The 23,291-nt window shown below is 46.0% G+C and overlaps 1 protein-coding gene across 6 annotated transcripts in view; it reads right to left on the bottom strand.

The window, feature by feature from the left end:
* Positions 1-23,291, bottom strand: part of rabep1 (rabaptin, RAB GTPase binding effector protein 1) — a 234,420-nt gene that overhangs the window by 76,203 nt on the left and 134,926 nt on the right. For 4 of the 6 annotated variants that reach the window (XM_072469129.1, XM_072469133.1, XM_072469130.1 and 1 more), the window contains exons 11-12: positions 15,054-15,170; positions 3,284-3,412 (exon numbers count right to left, since the gene is read on the bottom strand). In XM_072469129.1, the coding sequence (XP_072325230.1) occupies positions 3,284-3,412; positions 15,054-15,170 (246 nt within the window). The remainder of the gene's footprint in view (positions 1-3,283; positions 3,413-15,053; positions 15,171-23,291) is intronic. The other 2 variants (XM_072469131.1, XM_072469135.1) reach the window with 1 other exon arrangement.

The following is a 23,291-nucleotide window of genomic DNA, read 5'->3' as shown; positions in this document are numbered from 1 at the left end:
CCGCATATTGCCTGTCCACCCTCAAAAGTTCTTGCAGCAACCGCTCCCGTTCCCTACTATCCTGCTTTCCTTTATGTGCCCTGATTGATATCAGCTCCCCTCTAACCACTGCCTTCAGCGCCTCCCAGACCACTCCCACCTGGACCTCCCCATTATCATTGAGTTCCAAGTACTTTTCAATACACCCCCTCACCCTTAGACACACCCCCTCATCCGCCATTAGTCCCATGTCCATTCTCCAGGGTGGACGCCGTTCTTTTTCCTCCCCTATCTCCAAGTCCACCCAGTGTGGAGCGTGATCCGAAATAGCTATAGCTGTATACTCCGTCCCCCTCACCTTCGGGATCAACGCCCTTCCCAAAACAAAAAAGTCTATTCGCGAATAAACTTTGTGGACATAGGAGAAAAACGAAAACTCCTTACTCCTAGGTCTGCTAAATCTCCATGGGTCTACTCCTCCCATCTGCGCCATAAAGTCTTTAAGCACCTTGGCTGCTGCCGGCCTCCTTCCAGTCCTGGACCTCGATCTGTCCAGCCCTGGTTCCAGCACCGTGTTAAAATCTCCACCCATTACCAACTTTCCCACCTCTAGGTCCGGGATACGTCCTAACATGCGCCTCATAAAGTTGGCATCATCCCAGTTCGGGGCATATACGTTCACTAAGACCACCGCCTCCCCCTGTAATTTGCGACTCACCATCACGTATCTGCCCCCACTATCCACCACTATGGTCTTTGCCTCAAACATTACCCGCTTCCCCACTAGTATAGCCACCCCCCTGTTTTACGCATCTAGCCCCGAATGAAACACCTGCCCCACCCATCCTTTGCGTAGTCTAACCTGGTCTATCAGTTTCAAATGCGTCTCCTGTAACATAACCACATCTGCTTTAAGTTTCTTAAGGTGTGCGAGTACCCGTGCCCTCTTTATCGGCCCGTTCAGCCCTCTCACATTCCACGTGATCAGCCGGGTTGGGGGGCTCTTTACCCCTCCCCCTTGTCGATTAGCCCCTTTTATCCAGCTCCTCACCCGGTTCCCACGCAGCGGTGTCCCCCCCAGGCGGTGCCCTCCCGCCCCGCCCACCCCACCCCATACCAGCTCCCTTGCAGCAGCAACCCAGTAAATCCCCCCTCCCACCCCCCTCGCTAGATCCCCCACTAGCGTAGTTACACCCCCCATGTTGCTCCCAGAAGTCAGCAAACTCTGGCCGACCTCGGCTTCCCCCCCGTGACCTCGGCTCGCACCGTGCGACGCCCCTCCTTCCTGCTTCCCTATTCCCGCCATAGTTATCATAGCGCGGGAACAAAGCCCGCGCTTCCCTTTTGGCCCCGCCCCCAATGGCCAACGCCCCCAGCTCCTCCACCTCCCTTCCTCCCTCCCCCACAACCTGTGGAAGAGAGAAAAGTTACCGGGTCGCAGGATTAACAACATAAAAATCATCTCTCCCCCCTTTTTCCCCCCTCTTCGCCCCCCATATTCGCCCCACCACTTAGTCTCAAACGTTCTTTTTTAATAACCCGCTTATTCCAATTTCCCTTCAACAATAAATGTCCACGCCTCATCTGCCGTTTCAAAGTAGTGGTGCTTCCCTTGATATGTGACCCACAGTCTTGCCGGCTGCAGCATTCCAAATTTAATCTTTTTATGAAGCACCGCCTTGGCCCGATTAAAGCTCGCCCTCCTTCTCGCCACCTCCGCACTCCAGTCTTGATACACGCGGATCACCGCGTTCTCCCACCTACTGCTCCGAGTTTTCTTTGCCCATCTGAGGACCATCTCTCTGTCCTTAAAACGGAGGAATCTCACCACTATGGCTCTGGGAATTTCTCCTGCTCTCGGTCCTCGCACCATCACTCGGTATGCTCCCTCCACCTCCAACGGACCCATCGGGGCCTCCGCTCCCATTAACGAGTGCAGCATCGTGCTCACATATATGCCCCAACGTCCGCCCCTTCTGCACCTTCAGGAAGACCAAGAATCCTTAAATTCTTCTTCCTCGCATTATTCTCCAGCACCTCCAGCCTTTCCACACATCGTTTATGGTGTGCCTCGTGGATCTCCGTCTTCACCACCAGGCCCTGTATATCGTCCTTGTTCTCGGCAGCCTTTGCCTTCACGACCCGAAGCTCCCGCTCCTGGGTCTTTTGCTCATCTTTTAGCCCTTCAATCGCCTGCAATATCGGGGCCAACAGCTCCTTCTTCATCTCCGTTTTAAGCTCTTCCACGCAGCGTTTCAAAAACTCGTGTTGTTCAGGGCCCCATATTAAACTGCCACCTTCCGACGCCATCTTGGTTTTTGCTTGCCTTCCTTGCCGCTGCTCTAAAGGATCCACCGCAATCCGGCCACTTTCCTCTCCTTTTTCCATCCGTATCCAGGGGGGATTCCCTTCTGGTTTACCGCACAGTGCTTTTAGCTAGATTTGGGCTCTTATTAAGAGCCCAAAAGTCCGTTCCACCGGGAGCTGCCAAAACGTGCGACCTAGCTGGTCATCGCCGCACCCGGAAGTCCCCACTGCAGCGATTCTACGACAAAATTACCAGAATCACTTCTTGATCACCAGTTTTAAAGTGTTTAAAGCCCAGTAAAACCAGAGAAGCTAATTTTTAAACAAACCAAATTGTTTAATCTGTTTTAACCTCCTCTCCCACATCTCCCCACCCACCTGTTCCTCAGCTACAGGACATGAACCAAGTTTACATGCAGCAAAAAGTGAAATATGTGCACAAATGCCTCTCTTCAAATAAAGCTCACAGGTTCAAAGTTAAGGCTGTCCTGAAGTTATTGAATATTTGATGTTAGTGGTACCCAACATTGGACAATCATACATTCAACTTAAATATTCAAGTATAGATGATAGATTAACATAAGCAAGATACCGGATGTAAATCTACAACTCAAAGAACATATGAAATAGCAGTAGAAGGTAAAAACGTACAAACGTACAACTGATCTACAAAACTGTTGAGTCAAATGTTAAAATATAACTACTGGATTTGTACCTGTTTGTAACACCATTTTTCCAGCTTCCTGCATTGTACTAAATTAACTTGCTTCAAATTTAGCATAACATAATTCTGTTAGTTAGGTGATGCCCTCCCACGTCCAATAGTCGTGATTCGTTAAATCAGAATAGAAGTACCTTTCCAGCAAATTTTCAGAATCACAAACTATCCAAAATTCTACTCAATACTGGAACAATTAATTAGTCACCAGTGAAACTCCCATTAGTCTCGGATTACATAACTCACTGCTTCATTACAGTATTTATAGCTAAAACATACATATTTGTCTCTCGATGTAGTACAATATACCATTTGCTCCTGGGTGCTTCGCTTGGCTTGGGAGAACAACAGTTGCATGCTGCTGAGTAAGTTGTCCGCATCTTGTGCTTGCTGGACCAGTCTAGAGACCTGGGAGAATAAAAATACAAAGGATGAGGTGTGTAGGAGCAAGGAATACACTGTAATAAAACAGGCCATTAGTATTGCATCTAATCACAGGTTCCATCAGCTCTAAATACACTTGGGCAAGGAGAGGCCGTGGGACCTTGTTCATCTCCCCCGAGAGACTGAGGCTTGGGTTCCTTGGCTTAACTGAGACACTTCCTCAGTGCTGGCACTAAGAATGTCAGCCTGGAGATTGGGCTCTAGGACTGGAACTCAAATTTGAAATCTTCTGAAAGAGCACTGCAATGTTGAAAATAACATTTTTTTAAAAAATCTGTATTAGTGTCACAAGTAGGCTTAGATTACACTGCAATGAGGTTACTGTGCAAATCCCAAAGTCGCCACACTCCGGCACCTGTTCAGGTACAGAGGCAGAATTCAGAATGTCCAATTCACCTAACAGCATGCCTTCGGGACTTGTGGGAGGAAACCAGAGCACCTGGAGAAAACCCACGCAGACACGAGGAGAACGTGCAGGCAGTGACCCAAGCCGGGGATCGAACCTGGGACCCTGGCGCTGTGAAGTAACAGTGCTAACCACTGTGCTACCATGCCATTGTTTGGATAACAAATGTAGTGCTTCAACATTGCAACAGCTACTACGCTTCAAGGAGTGCTTCATTAGCTGTGGGGTGATTTAGGACATGCTGAGGTCATGAAATACACTTTAAGAACACAGTCTTTATTTCTTTCTGTTCTGGTCAAGCATCGTTAACCATACTTGGCCTCTCTTCTTTTGAAAAATGGAACGCTGTTAGGTAACCAAATAAGGGTCTTTGAAATTAAAGAAACTTATTTATAAAGTGGATACAGAGAACACGTTTATTCTTGTGGGAAGGAGCATAACTAGCGGCCATCAACAGACGCAGTTACCAAGATATTCGAAGGACTTCAGAAGAACCTTCCTCACCTAAGAGTGCTGAGAATATGAAAGCTGCTAGCACAGAGAGTGGTTGCAGCGTATAGTATCGATGCACTTAAATGCTAGACAAGCATTTGAGGACAAAGGGAATAGAAAGTTACGATGATAGATTTAGATTAGGGATGACTGGAGGAGGCTCGTGAACAGCACAAGCACCAGTCTGGGCTGGTTGGGCCGAATGGTCTGTTTCTGTGCTGCATAATCCAATGTAATCTGTAGTTTGGGGAACGTTTCCCTTTAAATTATTTCAGAAAACTTTTCAAATTTTCTTTAAAGAACAGTCTTGAGTTAATTACATTTAATTAAATGTACACCTCATTTACATTGCCCTAGAAATTCAGAAATAGATGTATAGATTAAAGCTGCACAAGACCCAAGCTAACCCAATCCCTGAATGAAGTCTATAAGGTTCCTTAGGATATCTGATTTCTGTACTTCTCCATATTGTTTGGTTTGCTAGTGGGTTGTTTCTGTTGCTGTAAACTAGCAAAAACATGCAACTAACGCACTGTTTTCTTTTGGGTAGTTGATAGTACTTTGGCAACGTGTCAAAGAAACATTTGAAAATCACTGGTTTAGTATAAAACTGGAAGTAGTTATTGTTATCGCTAATTATGTTTTTGCTAAGGTACAGACTATACTAATGGAATTAAAAAATATATATAAGTAAGTTTGGGAAAGACGCCACTCATATTTGAAGGAATTTAATGAGTGGACAAAAGAACAAACTTATATAAAAGCAAAATACGGTGGATGCTGGGGATTGGAAATAACAACAGAATGTGCTGGAAAAGCTCAGCATTCATACAATCCCTACAGTGCAGAATGAGGCCATTCGGCCCATCATGTCTGCACCGACCCTCCAAAAGAGCACCATACCTCGGCTCACTCCCAGCCCCATCCCCACAACGATACCGACCCTGCACATCTTTGGACTGGGAGGAAACCGGAGCTCCCAGGAGAAAACCCACGCAGGCACGGGGAGAACTCCACACAGTCACCAGAGGTCGGAATCGAACCTGGGTCCCTAGCACTGAGGCAGCAGTGCTAACTATTGTGCCATCGTGCCATGTTGAAATTCTTGGCTGTTTTACCCTATTATTTCTACACTTCTCAGCAATCTCCTTTTCTATTTCCTCTGACTACTCGGTCTATAGTCCATTCCCAGCTGTGCCATGGTCCCTTCTTTACTCAAAAGTTAAAACCATATGGGCCTCCTTTGATTATTTTTCCAGCATTTCAGCCATCCTGATAATAATGGTTTCTTTCACCACTCTTGTGACCCCAACTCCATTTCTATCCCCTTCTGTACCCTGTCAGTAAACCCTGTAACCAGGATATTTGAGTTGCCATTAAGCCATGTTTTATTAGCTATGATATCACACTTCCAGGTGTCTATCTATGTCCTTGCTCATCTGTCTTACTCACGAAACTCCCGGCACTGAAACATCCATCACTGAACAACTCCATTGCTATTTATTTTCTAGCCTTCTCTTGCTCTGCTTTCCACACTTGCTTACTAAGTTCTTGTCTTCTCTTTCCAACTTCTCTTCCTTCTGAATCTAAACTTTGCCCAACAGCACTAACAGTGTCCCACCACAATATATATCCCAGCCCTGTTGAGATACAGCCCATCCGACTTGTATTAGCCTCATCTTCCCCCAGAGCTAATCCTAATTTTCCAGGAAGCTCAAACCTGTACCCACTTACACCTGGCACTGGGAGTTATTCAGAGATTACTACCTTCGAGGTCAAGTCTTCAATACTTAAATTCCAATCCTTACAGTAGGTTTTGTGCTGTTATATTCATGTTGTTGTCACATATTACAAACTGAATTAGTCACTTCAATGCATCTTTGTAATTTATCTGGGGTCACTCTACACAGCTCCACAACAATGGGAGTTATAGTTGAGGGAATTTAATGAGTGGGCGAAAGAACAAACTTACATAAAAGCAAATTACTGTGGATGCTGGCGATCCAAAATAAAAATGGAAAGTGCTGGAAAAACCCAGCCTCCTTGGAATTCCTACAGTGCAGGAGGCTATTTGGTCCATCGAGTCTGCACACACACTCCGAAAGAGCACTCGACCTAGGTTCCACTCCCTGCCCCATTCCCGTAACCGAACCTGTACATCCCTGGACGCTAAGGGGCAATTGCAGATAGGCAAAGATGTGCAAGTTAGGTGGATTGACCATGATAAATTCACCTAACTTGCACATCTTTGCCTAACCTGCACATCTTTGGACCGTGGGAGGAAACCGGAGACCCGGAAGGTAACCCACACAGGCATGGGGAGAACGTACACACCCCAGAGACAGTCACTGCAAGACAGGCTTGAACTTGGGTCCCTTGCACTATGAGGCAGCAGTGTTAACCACTGTGCCACCGTGACGTCCTATAATCTGGCATAACTCTTTCTCTCTCTCCACAGATGCAGCCAGACCGGTTTAGTTTTTCCAGCACTTTTGGCTTTTGTTAACACGCTAAGTTAAATAGTTCTCATCACAACCATAGGACATCCCTAAGTACTTTACTGTCAATGAAGTCCTTTTGAAGTCCAGTCACTGCTGCAGGGTAAAAAAATGTGGCTGCCAATATTTATATAGCAAGGTCCAGTAAACAGCAATGAGAAAAAATAACCAATTTCAACTTTTTTTTGCAAAACAAAAACAAAACCCAAGATGGTGAAAATCTGAAATAGAAACAGAAAATGCTGCAAATACTCAGCAGGTACTTGCTGAGTAGTTTTCAAAAAAAATTGGTAGCAAAAACAGGAAAGCAGATTGTCTGAATGGCTATAGATTGAGTGGAACATGCAACGAAACCTAGATATCCTTGTATACCAGTCGCTGACAATAAGCATGCAGGTGCAGCTGGTGGTGAAAGCGGCAAATGGTATGTTGGTCTGCATAGAGAGAGGATTCAAGTACAAGAGGAGGGATATCTCGCTACTGTTACACAGGGCCTTGGTGAGGCCACACCTGGAATATTGGGCTTAGTTTTGGTCTTCTCATCTGAGGAAGGCTGTTCTTGCTATAGAAGGAGTGCAGCAAAGGTTTACCAGCCTGATCCCTGGGATGGGGGGGACTGACTTATGAGGAAAAAGTGAGTCAGTTAGGATTATATTAGCTGGAGTTTAGAGGTGGCATGGTGGCAAAGCGGTTAGCACTGCAGCATTACAGTGCCAGGGACGCGGGTTCAATTCAGGGCTTGGTTCACCGTCTGTGTTGAGTTTGCACTTTCTCCCCGTGTCTGCGTGGGTTTCCTCCGGGTACTCCGGTTTCCTCCCACAGTCCAAAGATATGCAGGTTAGGTCGATTGGCCATGATCAATTGCCCCTTGGTGTCCAAAAGGTTAGGTTAGGTAGGGTTACTGGGTTAAGGGAATAGAGTGGGGGTCTGACCCTCAGTAGCATACCCTTTCAGAGGGTCAGTGCAGACTCCATGAGCTGAATAGCCTCCATCTGCACTGTAGAAATTATGATTAAGAAAGAGGGGGAGATCTCAGAAACCTATAAATTTCTAACAAGACTACACAGGATAGTTACAGGAAGGATGTTCCTGATGGTGGGGAGTCTAGAACCAGGGATCAGTCTAAAAATACAAGGACACAGATGAGAAGAAATTTCTTCACCCAGAGTGGTGAGCCTGTGGAATGTATTACCACAGAAAGCAGTTGAGGTCAAAACATAAGTTTTCAAGAAGCATATATAGCTTTTGGGGCTAAAGAGATCAAAGGAGGGAGGGGGGGGGGGGGGGGGGGGGAGAAAGAGTGGTTATAGATTATTTCATAGAATTTACAGTGTAGAAGGAGGCCATTCAGCCCACCGAGTCTGCACCCTACTTAAGCCCCTTGCCTCCACCCTATCCCCTTTATCCCCGTAACCCCACTTAACCTTTTTGGACACTAAGGGCAATTTAGAATGGCCAATCCACCTAACCTGCACATCTTTGGACTGTGGGAGGAAACTGGAGCACCCGGAGGAAACCCCCGCACACACGGGGAGAACATGCGGACTCCACACAGACAACGACCCAAGCAACTGTGCCAGCCACTATGCTATGCTGCCCTATTGAGTTGGATGATCAGCCATGATCACAATGAATGGCAGAGCAGAGCAGGCTTGAAGGGCCGAATGGCCTACTCCTGTTCCTATTTTCTATATTTCTGTCTCTGGTTATTTTCAGTGGTGTGGGGAAGAGGGCGGTTAGCAACATCACAAACAGCTGTTTAGAAGTTGCCGGCCCCATTCTAGAAGAACATCTATAATTTTGAGCAAGGTTGCCATGAACCTTCCTAAATTACACCTGGTGTGGAGATGTAAACATGGCTTAGAGAAGGAGAGAGGAAGGAATAAAAATTGTGTTGTCCCTTGTACAGTTTATTAATAAATGCTGTAACCTGATTTATATCTAGGTTTACTCAAGTGACAGTGCTGTGAGTGGAAAACGTAAGTGACCACTGAATAAAGTAGTTTCCAGTGTCTGACAACTGGTAAGCTACAAAGTGAAAGGACAGTGTTGTAAAAGTAGAAGAGTCTTCAGATGCTTTAAAATAGATCATGCAATGGATAAGTGCTATTTTGCATTGTACAATAGTGTGGGACCAAATGCCCATTGTTCAAAACTATTCTAATGGCTTTCATTTATTCTTTGAAGAACGTCTCAACTACCTGTTTGGTTGTTTCCAAGCTTTGAGCTTTTGGCTGTCTTCAAAGGCTCTAATGGATTAAACACTGCAAGGTTTATTTAGATGGCTGTTGAGAGGAATGTCAGTTTGATGGCTTGGCTGTCTTCCAAACCACTATGCATTCTGCACTGGAGGGTTTGTTGACATAGGAGTTTGTTTATTTTGACAGATTTGTGAGCTTCTGAAGAAATTTTTTTTTTTAAGTGCCTATTCAAGTAACCTTTACTCATTTTGACATATTTGAGCTTTTCAAAGACTTCCAAATGTTATTATAGGGCTGGCAAGTTGTATTATAATGGATACTGAGTGAGTGTTAAAAAAAAAAATTGATTTACAGTCTGTGGGTGTCGTTATTTAGGCCAGCAATTATTGCCCATCCCTAGTTGGTGGTGGTAGTGAGTTGCCTTCTTGAACTGCTGCGTCCCTGAGGTATGGGTACACCCACAGTGCTGTTAGGAAGGGAGTTGCAGGATTTTGACCCAGCAACAGTGAAGGAACGGCAATATATTTCTAAGTCGGGCTGGTGAGTGACCTGGAGGGGAAACCTCCAGGTAGTGGGGTTCCCAGGTATCTGCTGCTCTAGTCCTTCTAGATGGTAGTGGATGGCAGTGTTGTGGGTTTGGAAGGTGCTGTCTAAGGAACCTTGGCGAGTTCCTCCAATACATCTTATAGATGGCACACCCAGCTGCAACTGTTCGGCAGTGAAGGGATTGCATGTTTGTGGAAGGAGTAACAATCATGCGGGCTACTTTGACCTGGATGGTGTTGAGCTTTTTAAAAATATATATTTTTATTCTCCTTTTTCACATTTTCTCCCAAATTTACACCCACCAACAATAAACAATAAGCAGTAACAAATATGTCAATCCCCATATCAACAACAATCCCATCCTCCCACCAACCCCCAAACAACTGCCCGCATGTTAACATAAACAAATAACAAAAAGGAATCAGGAATCACCCTTTTAAAAAAAATTTAGAATACCCAATTCATTTTTTCCAATTAAAGGGCAATTTAGCGTGTTCAATCCACCTACCTTGCACATCTTTGGGTTGTGGGGGCGAAACCCACGCAAACACCACACGGGCAGTGAACCAGAGCCGGGATCGAACCTGGGACCCTGGCGCCGTGAGACTGCAGTGCTACCACTGCGCCACCGTGCTGCCCTGGGAATCACCCATGATCACCATTAACACATACAGTCCCCCTCCCCCCAACCCTCCCCCCCCTACTAATGTTCGATGTTATCCAATTCTTGAAAGTGCATAATGAATGCCCATGAATTGTAGACCCCCTTCATCCTTCCCCCCAGTTCAAACTTAACCTTCTCAAGAGTCAAAAATTCCAACAGGCCCCCCCGCCACGCCTGGGCACAGAGGTTGCTCTCCATCCCTACAGAATCTGCCTTCGGCCGATCAACGAGGCAAAGGCTACAGCATCTGCCTCCGCACTTACAATCCCGGCTGGTCCAACACCCCGAATATGGCCTCCCGAGGGCCCGGGTCCAGTTTTGTGTGCACCACTTTAGAGATTACCCTAAAAAACCCCTTCCAGTGATTCTCCAGCTTTGGACAGGACCAAAACAACCTCTTTGGACAGGACCAAACAATGTTCACACACATCTTCTACCCCCTCAAAGAGCCAGCTCATCCTCGCCCTTGTGAGGTGTGCTCTATATACCACTTTCAGCTGTATCAGTCCCAACCTCGCGCACGAGGTGGAGGCGTTCACTCTCCGGGGCACCTCACACCAGAACCCCTCCTCCATACCCTCTCCCAACTCTTCCTCACACTTTGCTTTGATCCCTTCCAGTGGTGCCTTCCCCTCTTCCAAAATAGCCCCGTAAACCGCGACACTAACACCTTCTCCAGTCCCCCACCCCCATCGTCAGCACCTCCTCCAGCAATGTGGAGGCCAGTTCCACCAGGAAGCTCTGCATCTCCTTCCTGGCAAAATCTTGAACCTGCATGTATCTAAATATTTTCCGCTGCTCCAGCCCATACTTCGCTCCCAGCTCCTTCAATCCTGCAAACCGACCCCCAATAAACAAATCTTTTAGTGTCTTAATCCCCATCTCCCATTTCCAAAAATTTCTGTCCCACTTCCCTGGCTCAAATTTGTGGTTCCCCCGAATCGGCATTTCCCTTGACCTTGCCCCCAACCTGTGTTGGCGAAACTGCCTCCAAATTATCAATGAAGCTATTATTACCAGACTCCCTGATTATTTCCCCGCCACCTTCAATAGTGTTGAGCTTTGAGTGTTGTTGGAGCTGCACTCATTCAGGCAAGTGGAGAGTATTCCATCACATTCCTGACTTGTGCCTTGTAGATGGTGGACAGGCTTTTGGGGGGGGGGGGGGGGGGGGGGGGGGGGGGGGGGGTCAGGGGGTGAGTTACTCGGCGTAGGATTCCTAGCCTTTGACCTGTTCTGGTAGCCACAGCATTAATATGACTAGTCCAGTTCTGATCAATGGTAACCCCCATTGTCGGGGATTCAGCGATGGTAATGTCATTAAATGTCAAGGGCAATGGTTAGATCCTCTCTTTTAGGAGATGGTCATTGCCTGACACTTGTGTGGCACAAATGTTACTTGCCACTAGCCAGCCCACGCCTGGATATTGTCCAGGTCTTCCTGAATTTTGATATGGACTGCTTCATTATCTGAGGAGTCGCAAATGGTGAACATTGGTCAGTCATCTGCTAACGTCGTCACTTCTGACCTTTATGGTGGAAGGGAGATCATTGATGAAGCGGCTGAAGTTGGTTGGACACTACCCTGAGGAAGTCTTGCATTGATGTTCTGGAGTGGAGGTGATTGAGCTCCAACCACCACAACCATCTTCCTATGTGCCAGGTATGACTCCATCTAGCAGAGAGTTTCCCCCCTGATTCCCATGTTTTGCTCGGGTTCCTTAATGCTATACTCAAGTCAAATGTTGCCTTGATATCAAGGGCAGTCACTCTCACCTCACCTCAAATATTTAGCTCTTTTGTCCATGTTTGAAACCAGGATGTAATGAGGTCAGGAGCTGAGTGGCTCTGGCGGAACACAAACTGAGCGTCCGTGAGCAGATTCTTGCTGGGTAAGTACCATTTGATAGCACTGTTGATGATTCCTTCCAATACATTGCTGATGATGGAGAGTGGACTGATAGGGCGGTAATTGGCTGGGTTGCATTTGTGCTGTTTTTGTGAACAGGATACACCCGGCAATTTTCCACATTGGCAGTTAGATGGCAGTGTTATCGCTGTACAGGAACAGCTTGGTTAGGGGTGCGGCAAGTTCTGGAACACACGTCTCCAGTACCAATGTTGGAATATTGTCGGGGCCAGCCATAGCCATTGCAATATCCAGTGCCTTCAGCCGTTGGAGGGGTTGAGAGGAGGTGGGGCAAGGGGGTGAGCAGAAGTTTTAAACTGATCTATGAACAGAGGAGGGTCTTTTAACACAGCTACCTCGGCATCTGCCCGAGGCAGGTTGACACCAGGCAGTCCCCCTTGCCAGATGAATGGAACTCAAACATCACAGGACATGTTTCCTTCATTGACCTGTTAACCTCCTCAAAAAATTCAAATCATGTTAGTCATGTTAACCGTCTCTTAAATCCATGCTGACTGCCCTTGATTAATCCATGCCTCTTAAAATGACTATTATTACTATCTCTCAAAAAATTTGCCACTCACTAAGGTTAGGCTGACTGGTTCATAATTACTTGATCTATTCCTTTCACCCTTTTTAAACAACGCCTACATTAGCAGACATGCAGCATCACACACCTAGAGCCAGAGAGGACTGGAAAACTATGTGCAGGGCATCCCCTGTTACCTCCCTTGCTCCTCTTAACAGCTGGAGATACATTTCACGTGGATCTAATGATTTATTCACTTTCAAAGGTGTCGAACTCCTTAATATATCCTCTCTTACTATATTTCACGCATCCAATATTGCACACTTCTCCTCAACAATGACATTTGCATCATCCCTCTCTTTTGTGATGATAGATAGAGTCATGTTCACATCTGCTGTCTCCACACATACCTTTACGGTCTCTAATAAGCCCGACTCTGTCCTTACTTATCCTTTCACAGAATGGCTACAGTGCAGGAGGCCATTCAGCCCATTGAGTCTGCACTTACCCTCTGAAAGAGCACCCCACCAAGGCCCACTCCCTCACCCCATCCCGGTAACCCCACCTAACCTTTGGAGACGAGGGACAATAAACCATGGCCAGTCCACCTAACCTGTACATCTTTGGACTATTGAAGTAAATGGGAGGAAACCCACGCAGACAGGGGGACAATGTACAAACTCCACGGACAGTCACCCGAGGGCGGAATTGAACCCGGGTTCCTGGTGCTGTGAGGCAGCAGTGCTAACCACTGTGCCACCATGGCTCTGCTGTTAGTACATTATTGCTTCTGCACTTCTCAGCACGGTAGTACAGTGGTTAGCACAGTTGCTTCACAGCTCCAGGGTCCCAGGTTCGATTCCCGGCTTGGGTCACTGTCTGTGCGGAGTCTGCACGTTCTCCCCATGTGTGTGGAGGTTTCTTCCGGGTGCTCCAGTTTCCTCCCACAATCCAAAGATGTGCAGGTTAGGTGGATTGGCCATAATAAATTGCCCTTAATGTCCAAAAAGGTTAGATAGGGTTACTGGGTAGATGTGATGTGTTCTTTCCAAGGGCCGGTGCGGACTCGATGGGCCGAATGGCCTCCTTCTGCACTGTTAATTCTGTGTTTATGTCTAATCTGCATTTTTATTTCCCTGACTGCTTGGGGGTCTATAGTTCATTCCCAGCTGTGTGATCGTTCCTTCCTTTTATTATTACAGCTATTCTGATACTACACTTGTTTCTTTTACCACTACTGTGACCTTAACTCCTTTTCTAGCCCCTCTGCACCTTGCCAGTAATCCTGTAACCAGGAAATTTTAGTTGGCATTAAGCCATGCTTCATTAGCTATGATATCACACTTCCAAGTGTCTACCTGTGCCCTAGCTCATCAGTCTTATCCACGAGACGCCATGCATTGAAACATCCATTATTGATCACTTAACAGGGGCGCCACGTGGTGCAGTGGTTAGCACTGTTGCCTATGGTGCTGAGGAATCGGATTCGAAACACGGCCCTGGGTCACTGTCCGTGTGGAGTTTGCACATTTTCCCTGCGTCTGTGTGGGTTTCACCCCACAACCCAAAGATGTGCAGGTTAGGTAGACTGGCCATGTTAAATTGCCCTTTAATTGGAAAAAAAAATTGGCTACTCTAATTTTCTCCAAAAAAAATTAATCACCGAATAACTGCTGTGTTATTTATTTCTAGCCTTTTCTTGCTCTGCCTTCCACACTTGCTTAAAAAGTTCCTGCCTTCTCTTTCCAGCTTCTTTTCCTTCTGAATCTATGTTGAGATTCCCATTCCCCCTGTTATTTAACCTTTGCCCAACAGCACTAACAGTGTCCCACCACAATACTGGTCCCAGCCCTGTTGAGGCACAGCCCATCCAGCTTGTCCCATCTTCCCCCAGAGCTGTCTCCAGGCAGCTCAAACCCACCATCTCACCAGACAACTGCACAATCTGCCTACTTCTGTACTCACTTCCACCTGGCACTCGGAGTTGTTCAGCTATATTCATGTTGTTTTACTGGAGGGGAGCAGGAACGGGGGAAATGTTGTTGTCAGATTACAAACTGAATTAGTCACTTCAGTGCATCTTCGCCATTTATCTTGGGATATTCTACACAGCTCCACAATTATGGAAATTAGTGACATGCTACAGTATTTTGTGCTGCCACTGAAATTGTTTGGTATTTGGAAAAGTGCTGATGATCCAAGGAATCAATAGCTAGAGTGTGCTCAATTATGCTGCCCAATGCTGCATCAAACTGATGGGAAAAAAACACCTACTACATAAACAGAATTTTATCAGCATGTCTCAAGCTCTGGATGAAACTGTAGCTAATTACAGATATCAGTATTGCTATGCCAGGTACCTGGCTACTGGTGTCATCAGAGCTCTTTTTGACATAATCCTCCAGCTCCTGTTTTTCCTTCATTGTTCTTTCCAGCTGCTCATTGGCCTGACGTAGCATCACCTGCAGCTTCTTTACCTGTAGAGTAAAGTAGATAGACACAACATCAGAAAGAGTCCAATGCATGGTATCACTTTTAACACAAGACAAATTTAAATTATTTTTATACTCAATGTCTTCTGGGGAAAGGGGAGAGGTCACTGATCTAAATGAAAAAAAGTAGCTGTTATTCTGTGCCTGTGTGGAGAGAGAGCACCCTTGACTGATAGAGAGAGAATGAAAAGGACAAAATGAAAGAGGGAGTGTGGAAGAGGTCACCACGCTAAACATCACCCTATCTGTCCTCTTCACAGGTGATGACCGCCATGTATTTCCAGCATTTTTTGTTTCAAGTGAGTACAAAGCTTTGTCAAGATTTTTTTTCTTTAAATAAATATCTTGCATGCATTATGTGGATTTGTTAGTTCGTAATATTTAGCAACAAAGAACACTACAGCACAGGAACAGGCCCTTCGGCCTTCCAAGCCTGCTCCGATCACGTGTCCTATCTAGACCAACCGCCTGTACCTTTCTATACCCCATCTGTCCATGTGCCTATCCAGATAAGTCTTGAAGGTCGCTAACGTATCTGCCTCAACCAACTCACTTGGCTGTGCATTCCAGGCCACTACCACCCTCGGTGTAAAAAATACCCCCCGCACATCTCCACTGAACCTTTCCCCCATCATCTTGAACTTGTGCCCCTTGTAATTTTCAATTCCGCCTGGGAAAAATCCTCCAACTGTTCACCCTATCTATACCCCTCAATTTTATAAACTCTATCAGGTCGCCCCTCAGCCTCCGTCTCTCGAGGGAGAACAATCCCAGTTCATTCAATCTCTCCTCATAGCTAATACCCTCTATACCAGGCAACATCCTGGTAAACCTTTTCTGTACTCTCTCCAAAGCCTCTATGTGGTTCTGGTAGTGTGGTGACCAGAATTGGACACAATATTCCAAATGCGGCTGAACCAACTTCTATATAACTGTAACAATGACATATCTATCAACTGGCAACAAGCATTATTTTTTTTTTTTTTTTTTTTAATCATCAATAGGATGTAGGCATTACTGACTGGCCAGCATTTATTGGCCATCCCCAAGTGCCTTGAGAATAAAAAGAAGAACAAAAAAAAGTACAGCACAGGAACAGGCCCTTCGGCCCTCCAAGCATGCGGTGGTAAACTGCCTTCTTGAACTGCTGCAGTCCAAATACCTCACACTACTGTTTGGGAGGGAGTTTCAGGACTTTGATCCAGCGACACTGAAGTTTTTAAGGGGAAAGGTTGGACAGCCCTGGTCTGTATCCATTGGAGTATAATATCTTGAGGGATTGACAGTGTGGATGTTGAAAGGATGTTTCAATTTGTGGAGGAGTTTAAAAGTAAGATGGAGATGAGAAGAATGTATTTCTCGGAGGGTTATGAATCTTTGGAAATTTCTTTGGGCAGCACGGTAGCATAGCGGTTAGCACGATTGCTTCACAGCTCCAGGGTCCCAGGTTCGATTGCCACTTGGGTCACTATCTGTGCAGAGTCTGCACGTTCTCCCAGTGTCTGCGTGGGTTTCCTCCGGGTGCTCCGGTTTCCTCCCACAGTCCAAAGATGTGCAGGTTAGGTGGATTGGCCATGATAAATTGCCCTTAGTGTCCAAAAAGGTTAGGTGGGGTTACTGGGATTGGGTGGAGGTATGGGCTTATGTGGGGGTGCTCTTTCAAAGGGCCGGTGGACTCGATGGGCCCGAATGGCCTCCTTCTGCACTGCAAATTCGATGGATTCTTTCCTAGAGAGCTGTGAATATTTTCAAGGCAGATGTGGATAGATTCTGGCCATAGGAACAGGCGTAGGCTTTTCAGCCCCTCAAACCTGTCCCGTGACTCAATGAGATCATGGCTGATCCGTGGCCTAATCCAAATATAGGGCAGCACGGTAGCACAAGTGGATAGCACTGTGGCTTCACAGCGCCAGGGTCCCAGGTTCGATTCCCTGCTGGGTCACTGTCTGCACATTCTCCCTGTGTCTGCGTGGGTTTCCTCCCACAGTCCAAAGACGTGCAGGTTAGGTGGATTGGCCATGCTAAATTGCCCTTAGTGTCCAAAAAGATGAGGAGGGGTGATTGGATTATGGGGATAGGGTGGAAGTGAGGGCTTAAGTGGGTCGGTTCAGACTCGATGGGCCGAATGGCCTCCTTCTGCACTGTATGTTCTATGTATCTATATTTACCTGCCTTTGGCCCACAGCCCTTAATATTGTTGCTTAACAAAAATCTATTTATCTCAGATTAAAAATTAACAACTGATCTAGCTTCAACTTCTGTTTGTGAGGGTGTTCCAAACCTCTACCACCCTTTGAGTGAAGAAATTATTCCTAACATCTCTCCTGAACGGTCTAGTAATTTGAAGAATGTTTTAGAGTCTCCAACCAGTGGAACAAAGAACAAAGAAAAGTACAGCACAGGAAGAGGCCCTTCGGCCCTTCAAGCCTGTGCCGACCATGCTGCCAAAACTAAAATCTTCTATGCTTTCGGGATCCGTATCCCTCTATTCCCATCCTATTCATGTATTTGTCAAGATGCCCCTTAAATGTCACTAGCGTCCCTGCTTCCGCCACCTCCTCCGGCAGCGAATTCCAGGCACCCACTACCCTCGGTGTAAAAAAAACTTGCCTCGTACATCTCCTCTAAACCTTGTCCCTTGCACCTTAAACCTATGCCCCCTAGTAATTGACCCCACTTCCCTGGAAAAAAGTCTCTGACTATCCACTCTGTCTATGCCCCTCATAATTTTGTAGACCTCGATCAGGTCACCCCTCAACCTCCTTCGTTCCAGTGAGAACAAACCAAGTTTATTCAACCTCTCGTTTATCTAGTTTATCTTTATTGACCCTATCTTTCCCTGTTGATATCTTGATCAGGTCATCCCTTAAACCTTCTAAATTCTAGCGAAAACAGAAATTCATCCCAAGGAGGGGTAAACATGCTAAGGGGAGGACGAGGGATCCATGGCTCACGCGGGAAGTCAAGGACAGCATAAACGTAAAAGAAAAAGCATACAAAGTGGTGAGCATTAGTGGGAAGACAGAGGATTGGGAAGCCCTTAAAAGCGAGCAGAGGACAACTAAAATAGCAATAAGGGGAGAGAAGATGAAATATGAGTGTAAGGTAGCTAGTAACGTAAAAGAAGATAGCAAGAGTTTTTTCAATAAAAGGTAAGAGGCAAAAATAGACATTGGACCACTGGAAAACTTGGCTGGAGAAGTAATAATAGGAAACAAAGGAATTACAGAGGAACTGAATCGTTACTTTGCATCAGTCTTCATGGTGGAAGACACCAGCGGATACCAAAACTCCAGGAGAATCAGGGGGCAGAGGTGCGTGCAGCGGCCATCACTAAGGAAAAGGTTCTGTGGAAACTGAAAGGTTTGCAGGTGGATAAATCATCTGGACCGGAAAGACTACACCCCAGGGTCCTAAAGGAGATAATTGAGGAGATTGTGGAGACATTGGCGGTGATCTTTCAGGAATCACTGGAGGCAGGGAGGGTCCCAGAGGACTGGAAAAGTAACACCCCTGTTTAAGAAGGGAGGGAGGCAGAAGACAGGAAATTATAGGCCGGTTAACCTGACTTCTGTCATCGGTAAGATTTTAGACCATAATTAAAGATGAGATTGCGGAGTACTTGGAAGTGCATGATAAAATAGGACTGAGCAAGGGGAGGTCATGTCTGACAAATCTGTTAGAATTCTTTGAAGAGGTAACAAGGAAGTTAGACAAAGGAGAACCAGTGGACGTAATCTACTTAGATTTCCAGAAGGCCTTTGACAAAGTACCGTATAGGAAGCTATTAAATAGGTTAAGAGCTCATTGTGTTCAGGATTAGAATCTTAGAATTTACAGTGCAGGAGGCGGCCATTTGGCCCATCGAGTCTGTACTGGCCCTAGGAAAGGTCACCCTACTTTTTTTTAGTAAAATATTTTATTAAGGCATTTGTGATTTTATAACAGTAACAGTAAACTATATATAAACAACTATAAACATAGTGCAACGATCCTCTACCTCCCTCACAGGTCCCACCTTCCTAAAACAGTAATCTAGACTAACCGCCTCCCCCCTACCCCATCTTAACTGCATGTTAATTTTCTCTGAAGAAGTCGACAAACGGCTGCCATCTCCGGACGAACCCTAGCATTGACCCTCTTAGGGCGAATTTGATTTTCTCAAGACTGAGAATGCCAGCCATGTCATTGACCCAGGTCTCTGATTTTGGGGCTTCGAGTCCCTCCATGCTAAAGTATCCGTCTCCGGGCTACCAGAGGCGCAAAGGCCAAGACGTCGGCTTCTCTCGCCCCCTGGACTCATGGGTCCTCCGACATTCCGAAAATCGCCACCTCCGGACTCGATGCCACCCTTGTTTTAACACCGTGGTCATGACGTCTGCAAACCCCTGCCAGAATCCCCTAAGCTTCGGGCATGCCCAAAACATGTGGACATGGTTCGCTGGCCCTCCCGTGCACCTTGCACACCTGTCTTCGATCCCAAAAAACTTGCTCATCCGGGCCACCATCATGTGTGCCCGGTGAAAGGGCACCCTACTTAAGCCCACGCCTCCACCCCATCCCCGTTACCCAGTAATCCCACCTAACCTTTCGGACACCAAGGATAATTTAGCATGGCTAATCCAGCTAACATGCACATCGTTGGACTGTGGGAGGAAACCAGAGCACCCTGAGGAAACCCACGCAGACACGGGGAGAAAGTGCAAACACCACACAAGACAGATACCCGAGGGCAGAATTGAACCCAGGTCCTTGGATCCGTGGGGCAGCAGTGCAAACCATTGTGCCGCGCATAACAAATTGGTTATCTTCTGAATCCGAATAAATATCTCTTCCATACATTTAAAAAAAAAATTCCAATTATGGGGCAATGTAGCGTGGCCAATCCACCTACCCTGCACATCCTTGGGATGCGACCCATATAGGCACAGTGCAAACTCCACACGCACAGTGACCTGATGCCGGGATCAAACCTGGGTCCTCATCACAGTGAGGCAGCAGTGCTAACAACTGCATCACTGTGCCACCTGGCATGGATAGAGGATTGGCTGAATGGTAGAAGGCCGAGAGTGGGGATAAAGGGGTCTTTTTCATGATGGCAGCCGGTGACTAGCAGTTTGCCTCAGAGGTAGGTGCTGGGACCACAACTTTTCACAATATTCATGAATGATCTGGAAGGAACTGAGGGCACTGATGCTAAATCTGCTGATGATACCAAGTGGGCAGCACAGTAGCATAGTGGTTAGCACAGGTTCCCGGCTTGGGTCACTGTCTGTGCGGAGTCTGTGCGTTCTCCCCGTGTCTGCGTGGGTTTCCTCCGGGTGCTCCGGTTTCCTCCCACAAGTCCCGAAAGACGTGCTATTAGGTCATTTGGACATTCTGAATTCTCCGTGTACCTGAACAGGTGCCGGAATGTGGCGACTAGGGGATTTTCACAGTAACTTAATTGCAGTGTTAATGTAAGCCTACTTGTGACAATAAAGATTATTACAAAGAATAATATAGATATGAGGAGGACAGGTAGTATTGAGGAAGCAGGAGGACTGCAGAAGGACTTAGACAGGCTAGGAGAGTGGGCAATGAAGCGGCAGATGGAATACAATATGGAAAAGTGTGAGGTTATGCACTTTGGTAGGAAAAATGGAGGCATAGACTATTTTCTATTTGGGAAAACGCTTAGGAAATCAAAAGCACAAAGGGACTTCGGAGTCCTAGTTCAAGATTCTCTTAAGGTTAACGTGCAGGTTCAGTCGGCAGTTAGGATGGCAAATGCAATATTAGCATTCATGTCAAGAGGGTGAGAATACAAGACCAGGGATGTACTTCTGAGGCTGTATAAGGCTCTGGTCAGACCCCATTTGGAGTATTGTGAGCAGTGTTGGGCCCCATACCTAAGGAAGGATGTGCAGGCCTTGGAAAGGGCCCAGAGGAGGTTAACAAGAATGATCCCCGGAATGAAGAGTTTGTCATATGAGGAGCGGTTGAGGGCCCTGGGTCTGTACTTTTTGGAGTTTTGAAGGATGAGGAGGGATCTTATTGAAATTATAGGATACTGCGAGGCCTGGAGAGTGGATGTGGAGAGGATGTTTCCACTAGTAGGAAAAGCTAGAACAAGAGGGCACAGCCTCAGACTAAAGGGATTATGCTTTAAAACAGAGATGAATTTCTTCAGCCAAAGGGTAGTGAATATGTGGAACTCTTTGCCGCAGAAGGCTGTGGAGGCTAAATTACTGAGTGTTTTTAAGACAGAGATAGATAGGTTCTTGATTAATAAGGGGATCAGGGGTTATGGGGAGAAGGCAGGAGAATGGGGATAAGAAAAATATCAGCCATGATGGAATGGCAGAGCAGACTCAATGGGCCGAGTGGCCTAATTCTGCCCCTATGCTTGTGGTCTAATGCGGGTAACCTCTCCTTGTAACTCAATCCATGTAATCCAGGTATCATTCTTGTAAACTTTCGTCGCACTCCCTCCAAGGCCCATATGGGGCCCAGAACTGTTCACAGTACTCCAAGTGGGGTCTATTCAGGGTTTTGTATAGCTGCAGCATAACCCCTCTGCCTTTATATTCCAATCCTCTAGATAAAAAGTGTAGCATTCCATTAGCCTTTTTGATTATTTTCTGCACTTGTTCCTGGCATTTTAAGGATTTATGCACCTGAACCCTTCAGTCTCTTTGGACATCCCACTGCACCTAATCTCTTTCCATTTAGAAAGCACTCTGCTCTATCCTTTTTTGGTACAAAATGGGTAACCTCACACTTGCTGACATTAAATTCTATCTGACACAATTTTTGCCCATTCACCTAGTCTGTCAATGTCTCCTTGCAGTTTTCTGCTATCATCTAGGCTGTCTACAGTGCCACCTAACTTTGCATCATCTGCAAATTTGGATATGTGACTTTCTATGCCACAATCCAAGTCATTAATTAATAATATGAATAATTGAAGCCACAACACAGATTCATGTGGTACACCACTAGTGACTTCCTTCCAATTAAAGTAATTACCCATTAACCCCACTTTGTCACCTGTCATCCTAACCATGTCAATAATTTGCCCTCAGCTCTGTGGGCTTCCACATTAGTTAACAGGCTCTTGTGTGGGACCTAATCAAATGTCTTCTGGAAGTCCATAAAAATAACATCCATAGACATTCCCCTGTCCTTAATCACCTCTTCAAAAAATTCAATATTAGTCAAGCATGACCTTCCTTTCACGAAACAATATTGGCTCTCCCTGATCGACCAAAATTTTTCAAGGTGTTCAGTTATCCCATTCCTGATTATAGACTCCAGCAAATTCCCCACCAGGTGTTAGACCAACAAGGGAGTCAATGATTATCGTGAGTAGGTGGAATGTGGAGTTGAGGCCACAATCAGATCAGCCATAGGACTGATTGAGGGGGCAAAGTGGCCTCTTCCTGCTCCTAATTTGTATGTATGCATGAGCATATGTTCCTATCTCTAAGCTTCTCCAACTCTAAAATCCTCAGGGATACCTGCTCCTCCACCTCTGTCCTCTTGGCATCCCCAATTTTAGTGCTCCATGAATGTCGCGGTGCCTTCAACAACCAAGGCCTGTTGAGTTTCCTCCATAAACCTCCACCTCACTTTTTTGCTTCAAGGTGTTCCGTAAAACCTATGTTGTTTTGGTCATTTGCCCTCATATTGCTTTGTGGCTCAATGTCATCTTTTATTTGATAATGCTCCTAAACTTTATGGGACCTTTTATTAAATTAAAGCCATTATTTTGAAATGTGAGCCATTAATCATGCAGTGAGGTTATTTTAAATGATAAATTTAATTCCTTTCTTTTTGCTCTTAATCAGATCTTTCCTTGCCTGTTTTTTCTCTCTTTCTGTTTCCAATTTGACCCCATTTCCTTTACCAATATCCCACTGTTGCTTTCTCGGTCCTTAAATTTCACTGGATAAGGAGAGAAAGCACTGGACACAATTTTCAGGACGTCCCTGATGCTCCTCAGGGCACCACTATCAGCTCACATTTCCAGCAACTGGCAGAACAAAAATGCAACATGAAAGGTGTGGTAAAAAAATATCCAATTCATGGCTCTCGCTGGAAGATGATTCATTTCAGCAATTT

This window comes from Scyliorhinus torazame, chromosome 12 (assembly GCF_047496885.1).
Source record: "Scyliorhinus torazame isolate Kashiwa2021f chromosome 12, sScyTor2.1, whole genome shotgun sequence".
Lineage (NCBI taxonomy): Eukaryota > Metazoa > Chordata > Chondrichthyes > Carcharhiniformes > Scyliorhinidae > Scyliorhinus > Scyliorhinus torazame.
The sequence above is the reverse complement of the archived record's forward strand: the minus strand, read 5'-3'. Positions and strand labels throughout refer to the sequence as shown.